This window comes from Chelonoidis abingdonii, chromosome 4, assembly GCF_003597395.2.
Source record: "Chelonoidis abingdonii isolate Lonesome George chromosome 4, CheloAbing_2.0, whole genome shotgun sequence".
Lineage (NCBI taxonomy): Eukaryota > Metazoa > Chordata > Testudines > Testudinidae > Chelonoidis > Chelonoidis abingdonii.
This window is the reverse complement of record NC_133772.1, coordinates 68,483,285-68,507,522: the sequence shown is the minus strand read 5'-3', so window position 1 is coordinate 68,507,522 and position 24,238 is coordinate 68,483,285. Positions and strand designations below refer to the sequence as shown.

The window sequence follows — 24,238 nt, the reverse complement described above, 5'->3', positions numbered from 1 at the left end:
TGACATGATGAATAGATTAGAAAGTAATTACTGGAGAAGAAGAATAGACATAAAGAGCACTTTTGAAGTACTTGTTGTTGTCCAAAATACCACTGAAATTCTGGTGACTAAGTACTGTCTGCTTATCGCTATGTGAAAGAGTGCTCTGCGGGTTCATTATCTCTAAAGGTCTTCTTTCCGTTTCTATATAGATATTCTCCCTTCACATTTTGAAGGTTTGAAGAAGAGGATTGTTTTTCGAGTCACACTAAGTAAACATTAAATGCATGCAGGCTTAAAACTAAAGCATGCATGTTACGCAGCAGCAATAAATAAGTGCTCGGCTTGCACGACTTTTGATGCTCAAGCATTGCCTTGTTAAAATGCCAACAACAAAAAAAGCCACCCTTTTTCTTTGCAGTTTTTTGAAAAGTAAAACTCTTCCTTTAACCTTGCAATAGATTAGATTTTCAGTCTTTGGACAAATTATATTTATTTTAGTGAATACTTTTATGTTACAGATAAAGTGGATGAAATTGTACCAGTTTCCAAGCCATCAAGAATTACAGACAATGTGACTGTGGACTCAAGAGTGGCAACGATTAAACCGCGGCCTTCCAGTAGATGCTTTCCTTCAGCTACAGATATGAATGTGAGTGGTGACTCACATTCTTGCTTTCACTTATGAAACTGTGGTTCTAGTTAGTTAGGGCTGGTCTACGCTAGGGGGGGTATCGATCTAAGATATGCAACTTTAGCTACGTGAATAGCGTAGCTGAAGTCGAAGTATCTTAGATCAATTTACCTCTCATCCTCATGGGGCGAGATTGACGTCCACGGCTTCCCCTGTTGACTCCGCTACCGCCGTTCGCGCTAGTGGAGTTCTGGAGTTGACGGAAGCATGTTCGGGGATTGATATATCGCCTTAGGGTGACCAGATGTCTTGATTTTATAGGGACAGTCCTGATTTTGGGGTCTTTTTCTTATACAGGCTCATATTACCCAACCCCCGGTCCCGATTTTTCATACTTGCTGTCTGGTCACCCTATAGTACTGCTTTAGTAAGTCCAGTCTTTCTATATACACTAGTTGCCAAGCTGTTATATATATATAACAGCTTGGCAACTAGTGTGTGTGTGTGTGTGTATATATATATATATACACACCAGCAATGGGGAGTTTATAAATGTAGTTAATCATAATGATTATTCTTTATCACCGTTCTAAGCTTCGTCATTGATAATAAACCTAACATGAACCCTTGTCTCATTACTGGGTGTATTTACTCCCAACAACATTGATTGTTTTAGTTTTGACTAGATGAAGTTGAGTAATTTATAGGGGGAGGAAACAGCAGTAATGCTTTAAAAAGTACTAACAACTGAAATTCTATATCCTGGAAAACTACAGATCAGGTGTGTAATTCCTAGCTCAAGAAGACACAACCACACTAGCTCTGATTGATTGAGTTAATGCCCTAAAAATAGAGTGCAGGCAGGAAGAGCTAGCTGCCCTGAGTACATGCCCATTGGAGGGAGTAGGCACACACTTGGGGCAGCTAGTGCTTCTGTGTGCTTGTGCCACTGTGGCTACACTCAATTTTTAGCACACTAGCTTGATCAGAGGTAGCATGGGTGTTTCTCCTTTATCTAGGAATTACCCTCCCAGTTCCAAATGTAGACTCCCTCAGATTTGAGTTTGCTTCTACTGGTGGTAAAGTCTTATGAGGAAAAAATAAATGTTTTCCCTACTGTCTTGCTGCATTTATTTTCCACTGAAATAGCACCAATCCTTATTCATACGCTTCGCTCTTGTCAGCTGCAGAGGAAGAAATCCCAGAGTGTTCTGAATTATATCAGCAGTATTGTAGAAAATAAATAGGTTTGTGACATCTACAAGTAGGAAGGATGGGGCACTGGACTGGACTTGAGAGACCATGGTTCAGTTCCTGCCTCAGCCAATGACTTCTTATGTGACCTTAGGCAAGTCACTTATGCCGAGATTCTCAGGGGGAGTTACGTGCTGAAATATCTTTGCGAATCTGAGCCCTAGAATCTCTCTATTTAAGTTTCCCATCTGTAAAATCAGAATAGTACTTCCCTATCTCAAAAGAGTGTTGTGAGCATAAAATCCACAAATCGTTATGAGGCACTTGGAGGACAACCTGTACATTGTTAGACAGATTGGGCGCTACAGATTGAGGATAAGCAGCAGTGTCTCTTAGTGAGTTGAAAACAATCACTTTTTGTGAAGGCGTTCAGCTGCCTGCTAACATAGCCCCCGTCCTGATCCCAAAAATAATAGAGCCCCTTATCCTTTCTCTTCAAGGCTCGGTAACCCACAAATGGTCCCCAAAGTTGCTTGATCTCGCTTAAAGGAGTCAAATTACAGTAGCCAAAGGGGAAGCAGTCCTAGAGTTGTTCTCTGCAGCAGAGAGGGAGATGCCACGTTATGTCTCTTAACTAGGGGGTTGGTCTGGAGAACCCAGCTCCATAAAGAAGAGACTGAGTCCTAAGGCGCCACTGAGCCTGGGAGGGCTGGCTGCCAGCTGAGCCCAGTAGGCCTTCTCTGCATTTGGAGACAGGAGTCAGGTGGGACTTGAGGTTATCCTCAATTTACCCCTCTCCTTTCCAGGAATAACATGTATATCCCATAGTCTGTTTGGTCCTATAAATTGTAATGCCAAATGTGTGTTAGTTTTGCACTGGGTTGGAGGCCAGGTGAAGGCACCAAGTGCAAAGAACCCAGGCCTATTGAGAGAGGAGGGAAGAATTAAGGGGGCTTTACCCCTTGAGGATCAGGGGCACCCTAGGAGCGGGCTAAACACTCATGAGAAAGAGAGAGACTACTGATTATTCCATGTTCTGAGATGTGCCCATAATCTGTTTTATAAGAGGTAATTTTTCTGTTGATCTGCATGTATTCCACACTGAGTGGAAAATAAGCTGGCTTTCTGTCTCACCTTCATCTGTTTGATAACAGCCACCTGATGTATCTTTGTATTTTTAATTTTCCCACCTCCCTCCCCATTTTAATTGTCAATTTATTGCATAATTATGTTTAAAAAATCCTAACCTCTCTTTCTTGCTCTGCTTCTGCCCTACTGACCCTGCTTCTGCCCCCTCCCACCAGAGTCCCTTGGCTCCTCCCTTCTTTCTTGCTCCTGCAACACCACTTCCCCTATTCCTCCCCATCTGCATTCCAGTCAGACGTCTTCCTTTTTCTCATCACTGCCTGTGTGCCAGCATGGGGAGCATTAAGACTGCAGGACAGTTTTCCTGCTCCCACTTTCCATATCTGACACCACAATTGGTGTAATTGCAGGGAAATTCCTGCTCAGCCCCTGGACTGGAGCATGGCAGTGCACACGAAATATGGGAGACTGCAACTGCCGAGCTCTAACAAGTCTCTTCTGAGCATCTGCAAACTACAGTTTTTGGAGAACTTGGCCAAATTTGTGTGGATTTTCAGAGAGACAGCAACAGGTGCATCACTGACACCAGGGTGTCCCCCTGCCAAACTTCAAGTCCCTTCTGCAAAGCATGTGGGCCCTGGAGCTTCCTAATTGTATAGTTGAACATTTTTTTTTAACATGGGCAAAACAATGCATTTTCCCCTATCCTTGTTCTTGAAAATAAGTGAACCATAGTAGCTGAAACTTCCTTTAAAAAAATAAAATAAATTTTAGAACGAGCCAGACAGCTAGCACAGGAAAGTTCATCCCAAATGGTTAAAGTTGGCGGTTATACACAGGTACCCTGAACTATTGGCAGCACTCCCAGCTCTGCCTATAATGAATACCCTACAGGCATCTAGGCTCAGAATAAGCCTAGATAGGAAACTGCAGTCGCTAATTCTATTTGATCTTGAATATTTCTGATTCAATGGTGAGGCCATTTGAAGACCACCTAGCTCTTTCCAGAAAAACAAAATATTTCTGAAGTGCTGAGATCCTATTCTGTTGTTCCTGATGATCGTGCTAAGCCATGGTATTCAACCATAATTTCATAGTCAAAACACTTAACCTTCATAAAATCAAAATATAAGTTTAGGGTCAAATTCTGACTCTCACAAATAATTCCGTTTGAAATCAATAGGGCTACTGGTCTCTGTAGTATAAGCAGATTTAGGAGTATTAACACACTAAACGCAGAAAATATAAGGTCTCTCTTCTATGCCAAAATATCGGAATCCAGATCTATGTGCAGGGTGACTTGAATAGCAGTGTAGTTTGTGGCAATGTCTTTGGGAGAGAAATAAACAGAAATGTACTACTTTCAAATTTACCCTTAAAGTGTGCTAGAAGAATAGATAATTTTATTTTTCCACTGGCTATTTAAGATGAATAACAGAGTAGTATGGGGAACAGGAGACGAATTATTTTCCTCATGGTGTGTGTCTCTAAAATGGCCCTTTTGTACATAATATTTTTGTTTTGTTTTGTAGTCCATGTACGATAGACAGGGTATTGCTGTGATGCCACCTACAGTACCTGGGACACCTCAAGGTCTTTTTCTAGGTATACCTCGGGGTACAATGAGAAGACAAAAATCTATAGGTAAAATTTTTCTTCTGTAAATTCTACACATTCATTTGGCACCTTTTATTAACATCCTTTCTTGCTTAAAACATTTTGACTCCATTTTTCCTCAACTTAATTCAGTCATTAGTTAGTTCTGATCCAAACCTCAAGAACCAAATCAGTTTGCATGAAAACTAGTACAACTTCCATGTTTTGCTTTGATCACTTTAGGCAAGAGTTGTGGGATTGTAATGGCTATGGAAGGTTGCCTTTAACAAGGAAAGCCAGAGTTTTGGAAGTGCAAAGAAAAAGAATTGAGGAAGATCTATTGTGATAAATCAGCTATAGCTAAGAGTCATTCAGGCGTGTTTATTGGCATGAAAATAGCATCTGCTATGCAAGGTGTGATATGCACCCTACTGGTCATAAATGTATAAAATAAGCTCACTTTTTAAATTCAAAGTGATCATTTTTCTTCACTTAGTTTTTGGTGCATTTTCTGTTTAAATTGATCTACTTTACTCAAGGTATTTCTGAACTAATTATAAGCATTGTGCTTTTGTAAAGCTGTTCAGCAAAATACCCACAATAATTTCAAATGTCTTATGGTATAGCCACCTTTTATACAAAATGTCATCCTCTTTGAGCAAAATCAGAAATTTCTTTTATTACATACAGCAGTGGTTTTGAACCTGTGGACTGCCTGCAGCCCAATCAGCACATAGCTGTGGCTCATATGACACCCCCAGGGCCATTCAGGTAGTGTATTTACTATGTGGATGTGGCCCATATAACAGAGAGCTGCATATGTGGCCCATAATAGTAAATAGGTTGAGAACTACTGATAGATGTTTCAGAGAATGTTACCCTCTGAGGGGCTTAGGAGGTTCCAAAGAACCTAAAACATTTTTGAAAAGGGGACTTAGACTCCTAAATCACTTAATTGTATTTGAAAAATGTTATCCAAAATTAAAATTAAAATGTCACTTTTTATGTAATATTGATGGTTCTATATATTTCTTTTACTAAAACAATACAGGCAAAATTCCAGAAATGCTTTAATTTTGTACCTGCTGTGTAAGCATAGCATTACTTAGTGTGTTTCTGGATTGCTATAGCCAGACACACAGTTTCTCTGTATAAGAATTCCTTCCCTTCTTGATATATTTCAGAGAAAATTCCCTTCTATGCAATTACCTCACACTCATACAGAATCTTTAATATTGCTCTGAGTAGTTTTTGTCTCTTTTTCATACCTTCGCTTTCTTTTGAAAAGAAATACATTGGCCCTGAAGGTACATAAAACAAAAGCATTTGCCTACAATCAGTAATCAGTTCAGTTTTGTTACTGTTTCACTCCTCTTTAATACTAGCATGTGGCTTTATGGAAAATCAACATTAGAGAACTTTTTAATGAGCAGGAATCAACAAGTCAGCCATGTTTTATTATTTCAGATATGCTTCATGTCATGCAAAACTGCTGTAACATCTTAGGGCAGGGGTGGCAACCGTTCAGAAGTGGTGTGTCGAGTCTTCATTTATTCACTTTAAGTTAAGGTTTCAAGTGCCAGTAATACATTTTAATGTTCTTAAAAGGTCTCTCTCTATGTCTATATATTATATAACTAAACTACTGTTGTATGTAAAGTAAACAAGGTTTTCAAAATGTTTAAGAAGCTTCATTTAAAATTAAATTAAAATGTTGATCTTATGTCGCCAGCCTGCTCAGCCTGGTGCCGGCCTGGGGTTCTGTTCACCTAGGCCGGCAGCGGGCTGAGCAGGGCTGGTGGCTGGGACCTTAGCTGGCAAGGGGCCAGCAGCCAGAACTCCAGACTGGCAGTGGGTTGAGCGGGCGGGCTCCAGACAGAGGGCGGGCTAAGCAGCTCAGCCCACTGCCGATCTGGGGTTCCATCCGCTGGCTCCTGCCAGTCAGGGTCCCGGCTGCTGGCGCCGCTCAGCCCACTGCTGGTCTGGGGTCCCAGTCCAGTACACACGGAGCGGGTACCTACCTTCTCCTGGTTCTGGCCCATTCTCTTCCCCCCTCTCTCTGCACTGAGCTGAGGTTGAGGGGGCACTGAGCACAGGGCTAGAGGTGAAAGAGCAGGCTGGGGTGCAGGGTCTGGCCAGGAGCTAGAATGAGGGAGGAGGGCTCAGGGTTGGGGCAGGAGGTTTGGGTGTGGAGCGCTTACCTGGGTAGCTCCCATTTGGTACGAGAGGTGCAGGTGGGAATGTGGGCGGGGGGGTGCAGGAGCTCCTATTTGATGCTCATGGTGGGAGGTGGGGATGTGGGGGGTGCAAGAGTCTGGGCATGGGGTGTTGGGGGGCTCAGTATGTGTGGGGAGTGCAGGAGTCAGGGCAGGGGGTGTGTGAGGAGGGTGCAGGACTCAGGGCATTGGGTGTGGGGGGGGGCTGGGTATGTGGGGGGGTGCCAGAGTCAGGGCTGGGGTTGTTGGGGGGGTGCAGTGGGCTGCAGTGTGAGGGGGGTGTAGGGGTCAGGGTAGAGGGCTGGGGAGTGGGCTGGGATCAGGAGGGTGCTCTCAGCCCCCTGCCCTGAGCGGCTCATGGCAGGGAGCTGGAGAGAGATGCCCTGATTCTGCCCCACTCCTGCCTCTTCTCCATTTCCTTCTCGGTCTGAGCAGCAAGGTCACTGGGGCTCCTCTTCTCCCCTCCTTCGCAAGGGCCATTGGCAGCAGGGAGGGAGAGGAGGTGGGGCACGACACAGCATGCTGGGGGAAGAGGCAGGGGAGGGGGAAGCTTGGCTACTGGCAGAGCCTGCCCTACAGCAGCAGCCAGCAGGACCAAACTTGCTTCTGCCCACAGCCCCTGCCAGAGAGAGCGCTACGTGATGGGCGGAGAAGAGCGGGCTGGGCCGGGCAGGATTTTTAATGGCTCACTGCTGCCTTCCGGGATCCCGGCCATCGGCCCTGTTCAGCCTGCTGCTGGTGTTCAGCAGCGGGCTGAGCAGGGCCAGCAGTGGCCGCAGCGTGCCATTAAAAATCAGCTCGCATGCCATCTTTGGCACATGTGCCATAGGTTGCCAACCCCTGTCTTAGGGTATGTCTACACAGCCCACAGGAGCAAGCCTCCCTACTCAGGTCAACAAACTTGGGCTAGCAGGGCTCACCCTAGTACTCTGAAAATAGCTGTGTAAACAGTGCTTTGAAGTTGTTGCTTCAGAGTCAGAAGCTCAGGGACGGGGAAGGGTGGGCTTCAGAGCCTGAGCTCCAGCCCAAGCCCCAATTTCAAAATTCTGTCTACACAGCTATTTTTAGTGCAGTAGCATGAGCCCTGCTAGCCCAAATCTGTTGACCTGGGCTGGGAGGCTCACTCCTGCAGGATGTGTAGACATTCCCTTAGGGTCGTATCTTTAGTGGAAATAATATAACATTGGATTTAAGTACATTGCAAATTTTTCAAGTTTTCCCTTTATTCATTTTATTTTTTTAGGAATAACAGAGGAAGAACGTCAATTTTTGGCTCCTCCTATGTTGAAATTTACCAGAAGTCTATCCATGCCAGACACTTCTGAAGATATCCCCCCTCCACCACAGTCTCTACCCCCTTCACCACCACCACCTTCTCCCTCCCTTTATAACTCTCCCAAATCTCCAACATCAAGAAGCTATGGAACAATTAAACCTGCATTTAATCAGAATTCAGGTTCAAAGGTTTCTTCAGGTAGATCTGAACATATGGGAACAATAATGAGGGACAAAGGGATGTATTACAGAAGAGAATTGGACCGTTATTCTCTAGATTCTGAGGACTTGTATAGTAGGAATGTTGCATTGCAGGCAAACTTCAGAAACAAGAGAGGTCAGATGCCGGAAAACCCATATTCTGAAGTTGGGAAGATAGCAAGCAAAGCTGTTTACGTGCCAGCCAAACCAGCCAGGCGGAAGGGAATGCTAGTGAAACAGTCTAATGTCGAGGATAGTCCAGAAAAGACCTGTTCTATTCCAATTCCAACAATTATTGTGAAAGAACCATCTACCAGCAGTAGTGGGAAAAGCAGCCAAGGAAGCAGTATGGAGATTGACCCTCAGTCTTCAGAGCAGCCTGGACAGCTCAGACCTGATGATAATTTAAATGTCAGTAGTCCATTTGCAGCGGCCATTGCTGGAGCAGTGAGGGACAGGGAAAAGAGATTAGAAGCTAGGCGTAATTCTCCAGCTTTCCTTTCTACAGACTTGGGAGATGAGGATGTTGGCCTGTTGCCCCCAACACCACGTGTGAGGCAATCCAAATTTACCGATGAAGACGTATTTAGTAATGAAGATAGTTTTAGGCAACTTATGTCACCATCACCAATTCCTGCACCTAGAGAATCTGAAAATCTTTTTAATAGCAGTGAACCTAGCAACGAAAGTGATGCAAGGACATTAAACTCTTCATCCATAAAAAAAGTTACTGAAAACAATATGGTTGCAACTCAGACCGTTAATGTGTCCAGTTCGGATAATTATGTTCACCCACTCACAGGAAAGCTATTAGATCCAAACTCACCTTTAGCACTTGCGCTCTCTGCAAGAGATAGAGCCATGAAAGAACAAACGCAACAACCTCCAGGCAAAGGAGAAACTGGTAAAGCAGACCTTGATAAACCACTTTATATTGATACAAAGCTGAGATCTAATATTGAAACAACATTTTCTGTGACTGCTGCTGTTACCAGGCAAAATACACGTGGCCCACTGAGAAGGCAGGAGACTGAAAACAAATATGAAACAGATATGGGGAAAGAGAAGAAGCCTGAAGAAAAGAAAAACATGCTGATAAATATTGTGGATACTTCACAGCAGAAATCAGCTGGTTTACTAATGGTTCATACTGTGGATGCAGCAAAGTCTGATGACACCTTTGAAGATGATGAGAAGAGAGTTGAAATGGAAATGAACCCAGACAATTCTCCATCGGAGATCCCAGAAAATAGTGAAGAAGCAAAAAGTGAGTTGAATGTATCTGCTACACCTGAGCCACCTGCATCTCCCTGCAAAACAATTGTAGCAGCTAGCTCTGTTGATGACCCTGTCATTTTGCCATTTCGCATCCCTCCACCTCCTTTAGCATCTATTGATATTGATGAAGAATTTATTTTTACTGAGCCATTACCTCCTCCCTTAGAATTTGCTAACAGTTTTGATATCCCTGATGACCGTTCAGCTCCAGGTTCTGCTGTAACAGACTTACTTAAGCAAAGAAAAAATGGAACACCTACATCTGTTTCATTTAACCCCAACCAATCAACGAATTCTTTAGACAGTAAAAAACAAGTGGGGCTTTCAAACTGTTTGCCTGCCTCATTTCTGCCACCCCCTGAAAGTTTCGATCATGTCACCGACTCTGGGATTGAGGAGGTAGACAGTCGATCTAGTAGTGACCATCACTTGGAGACAACCAGCACTATCTCAACAGTGTCCAGCATCTCTACCTTATCCTCTGAAGGTGGTGAGAACTTGGATACTTGTACAGTCTATGCAGATGGGCAAACATTTCTGGTGGACAAACCCCCAGTACCTCCTAAGCCAAAAATGAAGCCCATAATCAACAAAAGCAATGCACTTTACAAAGATGCTCTAATTGAAGAAACTGTAGACAGCTTTGTTATCCCTCCACCTGCTCCACCCCCACCTCCTATCATTGCACAGCCCAGTACGGCTAAAGTTTTACAGCAAAGGACCTCTAAGCTATGGGGTGATGTAACTGAAGTAAAAAGCGCAATTCTCTCAGGCCCAAAGGCTAACGTTATTAGTGAATTGAACTCAATACTACAACAAATGAACAGAGAGAAATCCTCAAAGCCAGGGGAAGGGTTGGAGTCGCCTGCTGGAACAAAAACTGCAAGTCTCAGTACAAGGTAAATGAAACTAAAAGAATTAAAACAAGATCTGTACTTCTTTCAAGATGTAATTACTCTGTCTCTTAAACAAGAGCATGCTTTTGAGAATTTACATTAGCAGGCTCCACCGTAAGAATTTTGATAACATTAAAGATCAGCCTAGGGTATAAATACACTATATAATTGACAGTTTTCCCCTTGCTTATTCTGCTAGTTTCCAGTATAAAATAATGTACATTTTCATTGGAAAAATGAGCCCATTTTCTGAGGTTTCCTATAATAACCACCACATTGGCCAATAAGTCTACCCCTAGCTACCAGCTACAGTTAGCTCCATTGTAATTCCCTTTGCTAGAATGCCACCCCTTTAACACACACGTTTTAGGTCTCTGTGGAAGTTCCTTTCAAGGACGGTTCAGTAAACAGCAAAAGCAAGAAGCAGAAACCAGCAGGAAGTTTATAATTTGTTTCCATTTTAAGTTCTGTTTTTGTGGACACTAGATTGAAGGGCTTGTGTACATGGAGCAGCAATTGGTTCATGCACATTAATTGGTTCAAAGATTCTGCAAATGCACATTAAAAGTTCCCTAATGCCCTTTAATGTAGTGCTGCTCAAAACAGTACTATGTTAAAGTGCAGTCTGGAATTTTTAGTGTGAAACAGCACGGTCTACGTACATGAATTAATGTGCAACACATTAATGCTGTTTAGAAATCACATCCAGTAGTGCTCGCATTACCCCAATGTGTAAACAAGCATCAAGACCACTCTATCTGCATTCCTAGCTGAGGCAGAATTCATATTGACTTGAAACCGAGTTTTGCCTGAGAGAGGAGAGCAGGAAAATGCCCAAAATGAATACTGAAGTCATGTATGATGCCTACTATATGGAGACTGTAGTCAAAATATTGGATATATTGTATTGTTTACTTGTTAAAAGAAAACTCCTCATAAAATATCTGGCCAATTGTAAACAGAGCAAACCTAAAATTCATGGGAGAAGCTGATCTGAAGTGAGTATGGTTGCCCTCAACTAGACAAGAGTTCTCTCAATTGCTATCACTTTGAGATACAGAGTATCCATTATTTTGATGTGAATTATTTAGGTTTATGTTTAAGAACTGGTGTGTTTTTTCTTTTACAATACTATTTATACAACAGAGTTCTTGCAGTCTTACTCAACAATTATAATTGTATTCAGTTCCATAACTGATAAAACATCACTTTTCACTTGTCTTACTGCACACTGTCAGCCTAGCATTATTTGATTTAGTTAGATAACTCATTTAATCAGTAATATTAAATACTTATAGTATGACAAGACATGAACCACAAAGATATTTCATGAAGCTTTTTATTGAAATCACATTGTTACCACTAAGCTGTTGATTTAAATAACATTATCTGTATGCAATATCTTTGTAATTCACCTGATATATTTACAGTTTTCAGTTTTTAGTCATATTTCAATTGCACATATTTGTTTACTGAACAATCTGTGAAAAAAATTTCAGGGAGCTAGAAAAGTTTCTAGATCAGCATTCCTTTTGCAGCCTCGCTCTGTTTACAATTGGCCATATTTTTTTTTTTATGGAATTGGTTTCCAAAGAATACCCACACAAGTCCTATGAGAAGATCCCACAGGATATCTTGTATCCTTGCACATTCAAAAGTATATTGTATTACACTGAACACAAAAATTGTCATTAAAAATGAGCTGGAAGAACAAGGGTACAATAACTCTTGATCACAGGCATGTGCAGAGGCCTGCAGGTAAATGGAAAAGTGTTTATATTTTCCTAAAGTAAGTATAGGTGAGCCACACATCTGAAAAGTGGATATATTCCTCTTAATCCTAGATTTGGGTTAAAAATTGTTTCTTTAACTCCAGTTTTCTGAATGTTACCACTGTCCTACAAGAGATTTAAATAATTGGGCTTGACCTGTACGTTATAAGAAAATATGGTATCCTCTTTTTGGTATGGAGAGCTTTGGCATCATACAGAGTTTAGGAGTGGCTGCTGACCTGCACGCCCATCTGACCTGCCATGTGGAAATCCATTTTTGTTTGGAGCTTCAGTGCAAAAATGTAATGCTACTATATATTAAAGTTACTATCCAAATTATTCCCCCCAAGAATTACTGTGCTGGGCAGGCAGTAGCCCCAAAGAAGAAACACAGCATGGCTCCCACTCTTTGGATACATCAGGGAGATGTTTGGCATTATAGAAAGGGTGGCTATTTTAATACCAAATGATCTCTCATTTAGGAAGCAGTATTATCTCAAGCCTCAGAGGATCGTAGTTAAAGTTTGTTCTTTCCCACTGGATATAAGCTGTTAAACTGGTGGCCATAAAGGAAGGTATGAAGGATCATACACCATTCCTAGAATGAAGATATGGGTTAAAAAATTCCAGGAGCATGGAATTCCTTTCAGTTGTGCTTGACGCAAACAGAGAACATAAGCTGAGTTGTCTGGTGCACTTGAGAGGCCTTAATACAAAAAAGACAAATCCAATGAAATTTGTGCAGATGGACCAACATATCTTGGTTGCTTAAGGTAGATGGTCTTTTACCAAAGGTGGAGCAGAAACTGAACTTAGTATAACTGAGGATGCCTTCGGTAATCCTGTAAAACAAGAAGTTGCCTAATCAGAGATGACAGGGTCAGACTGTATAGTCTTTCTGTTGCCTTCATGACTTCAGGGGTTTTTTTGTTTGTTTTTTTAAAATGTGTGCAGTACTTGCTTTTCTTTGTCTAAAGTCACATTAAATAACTAGTGTATCTGGCTTTATATGCCTAATCTTATTTTAATTCTTTCATATTTAGGAGTTCTTTTCCAGGTTACAGTGGAACTGAACATTTCTGTTTATTCCAAAATATTGAGTAGCAAATAACTAGCACATGCTTTGCCATTCCTTCCTATTCTAAAATAATCAGAACTCTTAATTTCACTGCAACTTTTTAATGAGTCAAAATGAAAGCGATGCATTTACTAGGGGGGAAATGAAGTGTAGAAATAAATGAAGAGATTTCTTTCTGTGGAAAGACAAAATTAGGTTGACAGGGACTCTTTCAAACAGTTTTTGAAGAGCCGCTAAAGTATTACATTTAAAAAAAAATTCATCATGCAGAAAAAGGGGTATTCATAGATGGTAGACCTCTAGAAATAAATTGCCCACTGGGAACCCTGAGGGAAGCAGTTACATTATATTATTCCCTCATAGTTTTGGTCTTTTCCTCTCCTACATGAATTCTTACTACACATACAGTAACAAAATGAAATTTTAAGTTGTAATCATCAATGAGTACAGAAACCTGATTCAAAGAATACCTTTAAAAATCAGAAATGAAGGCAAAATTAAATTCAAATTGACTGGAGGCTAATTCTTCTGTGGAAAAATAATCCCAAACACACATTTGGGACAGAGAATGCAGGGAAGGAGTAATGCTGGAAGACCTAGGAAGTATGGCAGACAGCAAAATCACATGTGTTTACAATGTGATATGACAGTAAAAAAAAAAAATGGCCTATAAAGTGTTGGTCTGCACATAAAGATGCATCACCTCGCTAACAGGGATTTTACTCTTTCTATAATTCTAGTAGAATGCCTCTTGAATACTGGGAGAGAGGAAAGGTTTTGTTTGTTTAATTCAGTATCAGAAAGGTATAGACTGGGGTAGGCAAACTTTTTGGCCTGAGGGCCATATCTGGGTATGGAAATTGTATGGTGGGCCATGAATGCTCATGAAATTGGGAGTTGGGGTATGGGCTCTGGGGTGGGGGCAGAAATGAGGAGTTCAGGGTGTGGGAGGGGACTCCGGGCTAGGACTGAGGGGTTTGGAGGGTGTGAGGGGGTCAAAGCTGGGGCAGGGGGTTGGGGCGTGGGAGGGGGTTAGGAGTGCAGGCTCCAGGCAGCGGGTACCTCAGGCAGCTCCCAGAAGCAGTGGCATGTCCTGCTTCCAGTTCCTCTGCAGCGGCGCAGCCAGGCAGCTCTGCAGGTGCCACCCCTGCAGCTCCCATTGGCCGCAGTTCTCAGCAAATGGGAGCTGCGGGGGCTACGCTTGGGGTGGGTGCAGCGTGCGAGCCCCCTGGTTGCCCCTACATGTAGGAGCCAGAGTGGGGTCATACCGCTGCTTCCGGGCGCTGTGCGGACCCACGGCATGCGAAGAGCAGGGCAAACCCCTGACCTCGCTCCCCTGCTGGAGTGCCAGAGCGGGGCAAGACTCAGACCTCGCTCCCTGCCAGGAGCTCAAGGGCCGGATTAAAACATCTGGAGTGCCAGATGTGACCCCGGGCTGTAGTTTGCCCACCCCTGGTGTAGATGCATATGAGGTATTTAAAGATGAGCAGAAAAAGGGAGCTGAGGAGCTGGATGATTGATATATGAGAAAAGACTTAAAAGAGCTAAATAATTATTTCTTGGCTAAGCAAAGATTGAGGAAATGGGGGAGAGAAATGGTCTATAGCTATTTAAAGGATGTAAAAACCAAGGGTGAAAGGAATTTTTTAGTGTGTTACAAGGGGGAAGTAGGAGAGTAACTGAAGTAATAGGATGAAATTGAGTCTATCAGAAAGATTTCTGCTGCTTAATACGCACAGGACTCTGCATTTCAGGCCTGATATGCTCCCAATGAAGTCTGAGAGCCTTGCCAATGACTGCAGTGGGATTGGACCCTTTTAGGTCTTTTTTCTGCTTAACCTCCTCTGTGCTCTGCCTAGGGGCAAGAATTGGATGACAAATTCCTAGATGGGGTGGAGGGGGGGAGGAGGAGGAGAGAGCATGAGATACTAATGGCAAACGAATGGGAGCGGACAGAGTGCCTAGTTCTCCATCCTGGCATTAACTTGAAATTGGCCCTAGTATGTGTGTTAATGTCTAGAACTGTCCACTTTAAATTTATAGTTCTTCTCCAGAAACTGCATGTGTAAAAGTATCACTGCCTTACTCAGCAGATCTGTTGCACCCTGTGTGTATTAGTCAAACATGCTGACTTCAGTGACAGAAATAAATTTTTCACTGCTTTTAGTCCTCTCCCACCTACGACTGAATAAGTTCAAGATTGTATATTCCATTTGTGCATGATAAACAGAATTATTTGCTAAATTTCAACATACTTTGGACTATCCTCCTGCCAAATTTTCAAGCCCTCAAGGCATTAGAATTCTTTTTAATATACAAAAGCATTGGGCAAGCTAAATATAGGGGTTGCTGCCTTTCGCTCTGCAAAGTAGTATTTACAAAGAGAACTAAGAAACTTACCTCAGAAATGCAGAAATCATATTGAATTAAAGGAATAGCTCAATTAGCTCTGCCAAAGGGAAACTGATTAACATTTTAGTAGGCCTGGTAGACACCCTGTCCAAAGAAAGCAGTGGTAAGCATACAAGCATTGTTCACAGGTTAGCTTGGGTTATCTTCACAACACTCAGCACCAGATGCCTGATGAAATTAAAACACGCATTGTTCGTGTGAAATGTACAAATTTACAGCATATGTAGCATTCCTAAACATTACTAAAAATGATCTCTGCACAGCTAGCAAGATGCTTTAATGGTAAGGCTTCCATTTATATGATGCTTTGTAGCTGTCAGAACTGTAGCTCAGTCATGGTGATGGTATCATTTCATGATGCTGATTAAAATTTTAAGGATCATATATGCATTAAATTATAGATAATTTGTGAGCATTAATCAAAGAGAATAATGAAATATGACCTCTGTGTGTTTTGGTAAATGAGGACAACAGAAGTGTTTTTGTACAGTAATGAGCAGAATTTCACTCAGTTATTAAGCAAGTAGAAGGAGCCAAGACATTTCTTTCTTCATACCTTGCTACAGTAATAATTCTTGTGTGTAGTTGTGATGGCCTTGGGACACTGAACGTATGTTAATATTTAGAATCATTTGGCTGGAAAGTCTACTTATGTCTCTACTGAATTACCTAATTTGTAGGCAGGGCAGGAGGAAAGAGATGAGGAGAAATCCAAAGGATGCACTTAAAATTATACTGCTAAAAGAAGAAACGATAACTAACTAGAGAGGGATTTGATCTGCGTTTGAATCTGGCCTGCAGCCATCTAGTTCAGGCAATTTTGGAGACCAATCCTAATTGCAAAATGTTATATAGTATGTCTAACACATCTTCCTTCATTACCTAAGTTCTTACACCCCAAGTCTGTATATCTGATTCTCACTGCCTCCCTTTTCATCCTGTCTCCTCCCCCAAAAAAGGTTAGGCTTGGTCATTCGTGCAGGTTCTATTTGAGCTCAATTTAAAAAAAAAAAAAAAAAAGTTTTTAATAGTAGCTGGGTATATTCAGTCCCAGGAATTTTGATTTAGGTTTATCTATTAAAAACAAAAAATTACTTCGCTGTTGTTTGGAAAATAAATCTTCATTGTAGCACTGAAGGAGTTACATTTTTCCCATAATGTTGAGAGCTAATGTTAGCTGTTCTATAAATTCATTTTAAAACCTACAAGCTTCTATATGGATCTGATAAAGCAAAATAGGAGAATAAATCAGGGTTTTTTAACCACTTTTAACAGATTACTGTGTACTCTGTGAACCAAGTAGTTGCTTAGCAACTTAATGATCAGTGCAACCCAGAAGATCCAGTGAATGTCAGTGTGATTAACACCAAATAAACCAAGTGGCTCTGAAGGGGAAGAAAAAAGCAGCAGAACAGCCCAAGGTGAAAATTGCATCATTCACCATGAGTTTCCTTAATTGCTCCAGTCGGATTCAACATGCTAACAAGGAATAAATAGTAATGACAGTTATTGTAGTTTACTATCACCACTGTTAACAAATCACACTGATTTAGACAGAAATGGTTATAATTTATTCAGGATGTAATTCTTATATGGTTCTGTTTCATGAAATGTTTTGATGTTTCTGTGCCTGATTCTGTGTGGTGATGCTAAGTGCCTTCAACTCACATTGAAAACAATGGGAGTCAAACATGGTTAGGCAGCTTGCAGGATTGAGCCCTGAAGGAAGGAAAAAACCAGTAGTGTGTTGGTATGATTTTTTTAATGAACTTGATATTATAAATGTTCTCTTACCTGTCTCAATTTTTTTATAATATTTACCTGGAGAAGTGACCATAATTTTATCCCATCAGGTAAGGCAGAGTTAAATTCAGTAGCTAGTTATGCATAGTAAATAGTAAATAACAGTGCATTTGGTTATAGGGTGACTGCAACTTTAACTCAACACCATCATCTTTTTGTGACTATTCTAAACAATCAAACTACCAGTGAATTTTTTCAGTTACTATTGTGTCCTTTAGTTTCAGTTCATCTCATGAATTGTTTGTCAGCCAGTTTCACAAGATCTCTTGCTTTGTACGTTATTTTGCAGTGTTTTAGTCATTCCATTTTGTCATTTTTATTTGCTCCCATGACTGCTGTTAACAGAAGAGGGTCATGCTGAAGTGCCATGAAGTAAGTGACAACAAAAAGCATAGAGTATTTTATGTTGTCCCTTCTTTTTTCTTTAATTTTCATCATTGGTATCACATTTTAGTGTTAACTTTGTTTCTAACTGCAGTTGGGATTGGTTTATCCTAATCCAGAAATGGTAGCCATTCTATAATCACCAATTTACAGAACTAGATCTGATTTCAAACTGAGATTAAAGCCACCTTTTGCATGGGAAAGATTTCAGCAACAATTCTTAAATGGGGTCCTAAATCCATATTTAGGTGCCTGAATAAGTGGCCTGATTTTCAAATATGTGGTGTGCTCAGAGCTTTGCAGGTGTTTGTGGGATTTTTGTTATTTACATACTGTTATTCTATTAAAGCTCTCTTTTCCCCCTTCACTAGTGGATGACTTTGTTTGCAAAATGAGTTAACCACCAATGTTGCTGCAACATTTTAATTCACAAAATTTGTCAGATCATACACAGTTTCTCCAAAAGTAATCATTCACCTCTGGGGAGAGCACAGGACAGCCCAACAGCAAAACTCACTCACTACATTGATCGCAGGTAATGATTCAACAAGCTTTTTCTCACACAGTCACATAGCCTTATAGTATCCTCTTGCTCTGCTTTACCATTTTCACATTAGTTTGCTTCGTTATTGGACCAACCGATTAAAACCCAGTGATAAATGAGTTATTTGGCCACAGATCAGTTTTGTTCATACTTTGACAAAATGAAGTTGCATCTGATTTTGTTTAATGCAAAGACAAATCACAACCACACAAAAGATTATCAATTTCTATTTTATAAGTTATGCTTGAGATACAACCAGGCTCCCCAAAGTCCACTACATCCTCTGCACTTGTAGCTGTGATTCCTTCCCCTTCGTACATCTAGTCTGCTCCCACTTTTCCATCTTCTGTTAGTCATGTGAAAACTGCCTGCTCCGGCTGAAGCAGCCCCTCTTCTCTCTATCTGAATCCCTTTCCCTCACCACGGAGAGCATTCCTCCACTGCAGAGACTTCCTGAGCTTTCTAAATTACCACTGAAACTTTTACTCCAAGAAACCCACGAACCTCTAATGATCGCTGCTTGCTCCCACTGAAACCATATCCCCTGAACAGAGACGTCCCTTCACAGACCATTTCCCAATCCTTCCCGGCTAGCACTGAACTTACTACGCAGCAAAATGCTCTGTGCCCTACCAACCCGCACACTGTCCCTTATCTTCACCAGCCCCCACCAGGATTCCTGATCCTGCCTCACTTCTTTCCTCCCATAAACCACCCCACAATGTTACTCAAGGGCCTCTTCTGATCTCTCTAGCTAACAGATTCCGGCAACTAGCTTTTCAGTTTCTTTATTGGACTGAACTGAAGTAAAATACAAACATTTGTGATTAAAGAAAAATTTTGTTTCCACAAGTTAGGGCTTGAACAACCTTATTTTGTACTGTATTGCTATTTATATATTATTTGGCTTTCTTTCGCTAAGACTTGTTTTTCTAAAAGAAGGTGGAAGAGCTTTGTCAGACAGCAGGCCTTTAGGCAAATCACAGTATAAAAATAGCTCTGAGAGCATAATGCATGGTTTTGTTGTGTTCCCTCCCCCTACTTCCCGCAAGGGAGCCATCTAGAATATATTGCAGCGTGCTGACTGCCACTGAATCTCTGTTAAAATTAAAAATATAAGTGTATTTAAATCATGCAAATATGATTCAGAATTAGCTAGTAAAATTTCTTGTTTGCAACCCACATGGACTGCTTTTGCACTTGAGAAATACACCATTGTGACACAATACTTATATATTATGATGTAATATGAGCCAGTGTAATATGCATTGCAGCCAGTGCAATCACACACAAGTGAATATCTACACCAAAATATTATCATTTGCTGATTCTTAATAGGGACAGATTTATTTAAAATAATCCTTGTTCTTCACCTTTTCAAGTGTGCAAGTAAGGGAGGGAGAGAGTTCAGTCTGTAATTTATAAAGAAATTTAGTTTTAGGCAGGAAAACATTAATATCACTACTATAATATGATCAAACACACACTTTTATATTGACCAACTAGAATGTACATGAATCCGTTGGCTACCATTTTGCTGACCTTCCTATCTTAACAATGAGCCACACAACAGTAGAGAACTGATATGTAGTCTTTCATATATAACTTCTTAAAAAACAGAAATGAAAGGAAAGAAAAATGAATTCAGTGAGTCTAGAATAAAATAGTTGCCATAGAAAAGTAATAACAAAATATAGGGAGAATGGCAGTTACTCACAAATTTTTTTCTTATGACACTGAGTATGCTGAAAAAGCTATATAGATTTCTGTATAGCACATGTTGTAATGCAAGGATTGGCATGGCATGTAAGGACAGTCAAAGGAGGGTTGTGTGATTTAAGGCACAGGACTAGGAATGAGGAAAGGAGGAGAGGTCTATTTCTGGCTGTGCCACAGACCTGTTATGTGGTTGAGTCACAGAACTTCTGTGGCTATTGTCTCATCTGTACAGTGATGTTAACAGCTACCACAGAGGAGGCTTGTGATTGTAAAGTTAAATTCATTAATGTTAGTGCAGTGTTCTGGGTTTCTTGGAATGAAGATGCTCTAAAAGTGTAAATGTTATAATTACAGTATGTTTGTTTGAGATAGAGCTGCTAATGTTTTTAGTTAAATAACTAAAATAGATTTGTCCCATCTATCAGACAGTGGCATAGAAATAATGTAAATATTTATGATAAGAGCATATTAACTTTGTTAAAGGCATAATGCGGTTTCCATGTAAAAGGTACAGTAATAATGTTTTTCTGAACAAATATATACTTGGAGTCCATTACAGCAGTAATTTATGAGCAGTGACAGTACATTTTAAAGTGGAAGATGAAGATGGAACCCAGTGTTGTCAGTTATATCGCTGCTAAGCAACAGGAAAATATCAGTGCCTAGCAGAATGGGGACCCATTCTTAGTTGGTCCCTTGGCACTACTGTGATGAACATGGATTAATAATCAAAACTTAATTTTTTTATAATAGTATAGGAAAGTTAAATCAAAGACACACAGTAGGTGGAGGTGTAAGGAGAAGTTTTCATATGCTAGTGGATTAGGCCTTTTATATAAATCATGGCCATAGAGTGCAATCATTCTTTTTCAAAGCAAAACTCCCATTGGCTTCAAATGGTGTCTAGCCTTATTGAGGAATTTGGGAGTGGCCACTTAGTTCTAAGTTAAAATGAGTAAAGTTATTTACTTCTCTTGGTTCGTTGATTTTTCTTACTATATACGGCTTACAATATGCTAGTGCTGTTGGTTTGGGCCCAATCCTGCAAGATGCTGAGAGCCATTAGGCTCCAAGCAGCTCACAAGGAGGTACTGAAAACCTTGCAGATTTTTACCTTTCTTGGTCAGATTACAATACTGTGCAATAATAGCTAAACTCTGAAACTATTGCCCCTACTACACTTTTGGAGTAACTAAAGGACTGACCCTGCAAACCTTAAGATTTTGCCTGTTCCCTTTGAACCTGTGGAATGGTTTGGGTGAAATCAGTAATACTGTTTGTGTGCATACAAATTACTCAAAGTACATTCTGAATAATCAGAATGTAAATCCTGCGAAGAATTGATATGTTGTGTTACTCTGAGCTTTTCAGATAAATCTGATTTATCTGACCTTTTAGCGCTCATCACAGTGAATATAATTGAAATAGTGTATACTGCTAGTACTGGTGTTCTGTATATGAACATCTATGTGAACTGTTGGCTCAAAACTAATATGCCTGTAGAATACCCGTTGATGAAACAAAGTCAGATTAAATTTAACCATTTTCATGGTAGCCAGATTGTATAAATTTGGAACTGCATCACTTAACACGTCATTTTAACCATTTTCCAGGGCACAAATAGACACCTCCGCATTGTTCACCAAAAAATAGGCAGACTATATTTTTATTAGACACTTCCTGTTCAAGTGACTGATCTGTCAAAACTCTGAGCACCCTCAATTCTCCTTATAGTCAAAGGGAGTTCAAGGCACCCAGCATCTTACAAAATTTGACCCAGGTACCTGGAGCTGTGCCAAATAAATAAAATAGGTTTTCAGTTTTAATTTGCCATTTTAACAAAAAGAAAAATAGATTAATAGGTTTTGTGGCCTGAGATGCCCACCTTGATTATCTAATTGTAACTGGAAAGTTTTTCATCATGAGGGAACAGGTAGTCATTTGCCATGGGGGAAAAAAATCTGATTAGGGAAACCAAAAGTGGCAACATCACGGGAGGAAAGAACTGACTGTTAAATCATAAATGTGGTTTGCTGTTGATTGGTTGGTACTCTCATCACACTTTTGGGTTGCCTGTTTGTTGACAAAAAATACTGGAAGCGAATTTTCCAAAAAACAGTGACTGGATGGCTGAAGGGTTTTGTAAAGGTATATGGAGCTTTTTACCGGTAGCTAGCTAGTTCAAATCCTGCCCAAGACAGTAGTTTTCATAAAAGTAAACAAAAGTCATAATCTCTACAAAAAGATTGGTGATGCCAATCCCCTTCGTAATGTACCCATATCCATATAAACTATTGGCAACTTCACTAGGCAATGTCAGCAAAGGCTTTAGTGGGAACTTAAAAGATTAAACTAAACTTTCTTTCCAAGAGGTGGTCTCTGCAGGGATCATTTGAAGAGATTCAGTAAGCTTTTTATATAGATGAATAGGAATCAAAATAGGCACTAAAATTAACTCATCATTTGATATTTTTAAGTTCAAAGTCAAAGTAAATAACATGCTTCAAGTAAGTTTCAAATTCATGTTTAAACTCTGCATTTTTTTAGTTACACTATTTCACTGTGTGAGATTTAAATCCTGACTTAGTCAGAGACGAGACGAAACCAAAACCAGCCACTCCCAGTATTTGAGGTGTATTCATATTCAGATCTGAACTTCATGGCCTAGTTACATATCTAGAACTTGTACCCAAAGAGTCCTTGTGTTGGTAACATTTTCCAATTTAATTTTGAATTAATTTATAGAGTCCATGTAAAGGGAAGAAAATGTAAATGTATCATGTTCTCTGGCTTTTTTTAAACTTCTCATAGGCAAGATTTTCATTTATAATGACATTATGGCTTACCATTGATCATAGAGAGTTAGGTTTGTTTTGTGGGAAAGAACTGTGATAACTTCTTGGTGCCTGTGCCTTTAACCTGACCGTGTTACAAAATGTACATTGATGTGAGAGATCTATCCCACCCCTAAAAAAAAACACTTCATTTTTGTTACTTCAAAGCCACTTTTTTCTCTTTTTGGTAAGGAAAATCCTTCATTCAGTTGCTGATGTTTCTGGATGTTTTCTGTTTGTAATTTCAGGAGCACAGAAGTCATGAGTACTGTCTCAGGTACACGAAGTACAACCATCACTTTTACAGTCCGGCCTGGAACCAGCCAGCCCATCACATTGCAGAGCAGGTCGCCAGACTATGACAGTAGGACATCAGGAGCGAGACACGCTCCAAGCCCTGTGGTTTCACCAACAGAAATTAACAAAGACATCATGCTTGCTCCTCTGACTGCTGCTGCTTCCGCTTCATCTCCTTCTCCAACTCTATCTGATGTATTTAGCCTACCCAGCCAGCCTCCTTCTGGGGACTTATTTGGCTTGAACACAGGACGCAGCAGGTCTCCTTCTCCCTCAATATTGCAACAGCCAATCTCAAATAAGCCTTTTACAACTAAGCCTGTCCACCTGTGGACTAAACCAGATGTGGCAGATTGGTTGGAAAGTCTAAACTTAGGTGAACATAAAGAGACCTTCATGGACAATGAAATAGATGGCACCCATTTACCAAACCTTCAGAAGGAAGACTTGATAGACCTTGGAGTGACTAGAGTTGGGCACAGAATGAATATAGAAAGAGCTTTGAAACAACTACTGGACAGATAAAAATGGCTACTCTTGCCTCTCAAACTTCTGTTATAAATAGAGATGGGCTGGTACTGAAATACACAAAATGTCTTGGCTGTCTGTGAATGCCAGCAAAAGAAGAAAAGGTTTAATTTAGCTGCTGGTACTCAGTAATTCAGACTGTATGTTTAGTGCCCAAGCTTAAACCCAAGTAAATGAAATTAATGGGGCTATTTTATTTCAAAGGTAGGGGTGGGGAGGTGTGGGGTGGAGATAGAGAAGAAAGTTAATTGTTAACTTTGAAATATTACCTATCCATTTATGATGCCCTTCATCTGGACCCAGAACGTGTAAGTTTTTTTTTCTTTTGGTTTAAAACCACAAGCATTTCATTTTTGAGCAAAAAATAACCTTATTTTATATACACCTCTCCCCTGCCATCCAGGGTAGTCCGTTCTTGACACTCTCTTGTCGTGGAATCTCAACGTTTTTTTCCCTCTTGGGCTTTTTTGGATAGATCCTCATGTGCTTTACCTTTTTAACCAGTTTTTAAT

At 40.6% G+C, this 24,238-nt stretch overlaps 1 protein-coding gene across 6 annotated transcripts in view; it reads left to right on the top strand.

Annotated features, from left to right (window-relative positions):
* SHANK2 (SH3 and multiple ankyrin repeat domains 2) overlaps positions 1-24,011 on the top strand; it is a 673,265-nt gene extending 649,254 nt beyond the window's left edge. For 5 of the 6 annotated variants that reach the window (XM_075065249.1, XM_075065248.1, XM_075065250.1 and 2 more), the window contains 4 exons: positions 501-631; positions 4,426-4,537; positions 7,949-10,358; positions 23,150-24,011. In XM_075065249.1, the coding sequence (XP_074921350.1) occupies positions 501-631; positions 4,426-4,537; positions 7,949-10,358; positions 23,150-23,723 (3,227 nt within the window). In that variant the 3' untranslated portion in view covers positions 23,724-24,011. Of the gene's footprint in view, positions 1-191; positions 252-500; positions 632-4,425; positions 4,538-7,948; positions 10,359-23,149 lie in introns of all 6 variants that reach the window. The other variant, XM_075065253.1, reaches the window with a different exon arrangement.
* Positions 24,012-24,238: the final 227 nt, after the last annotated feature.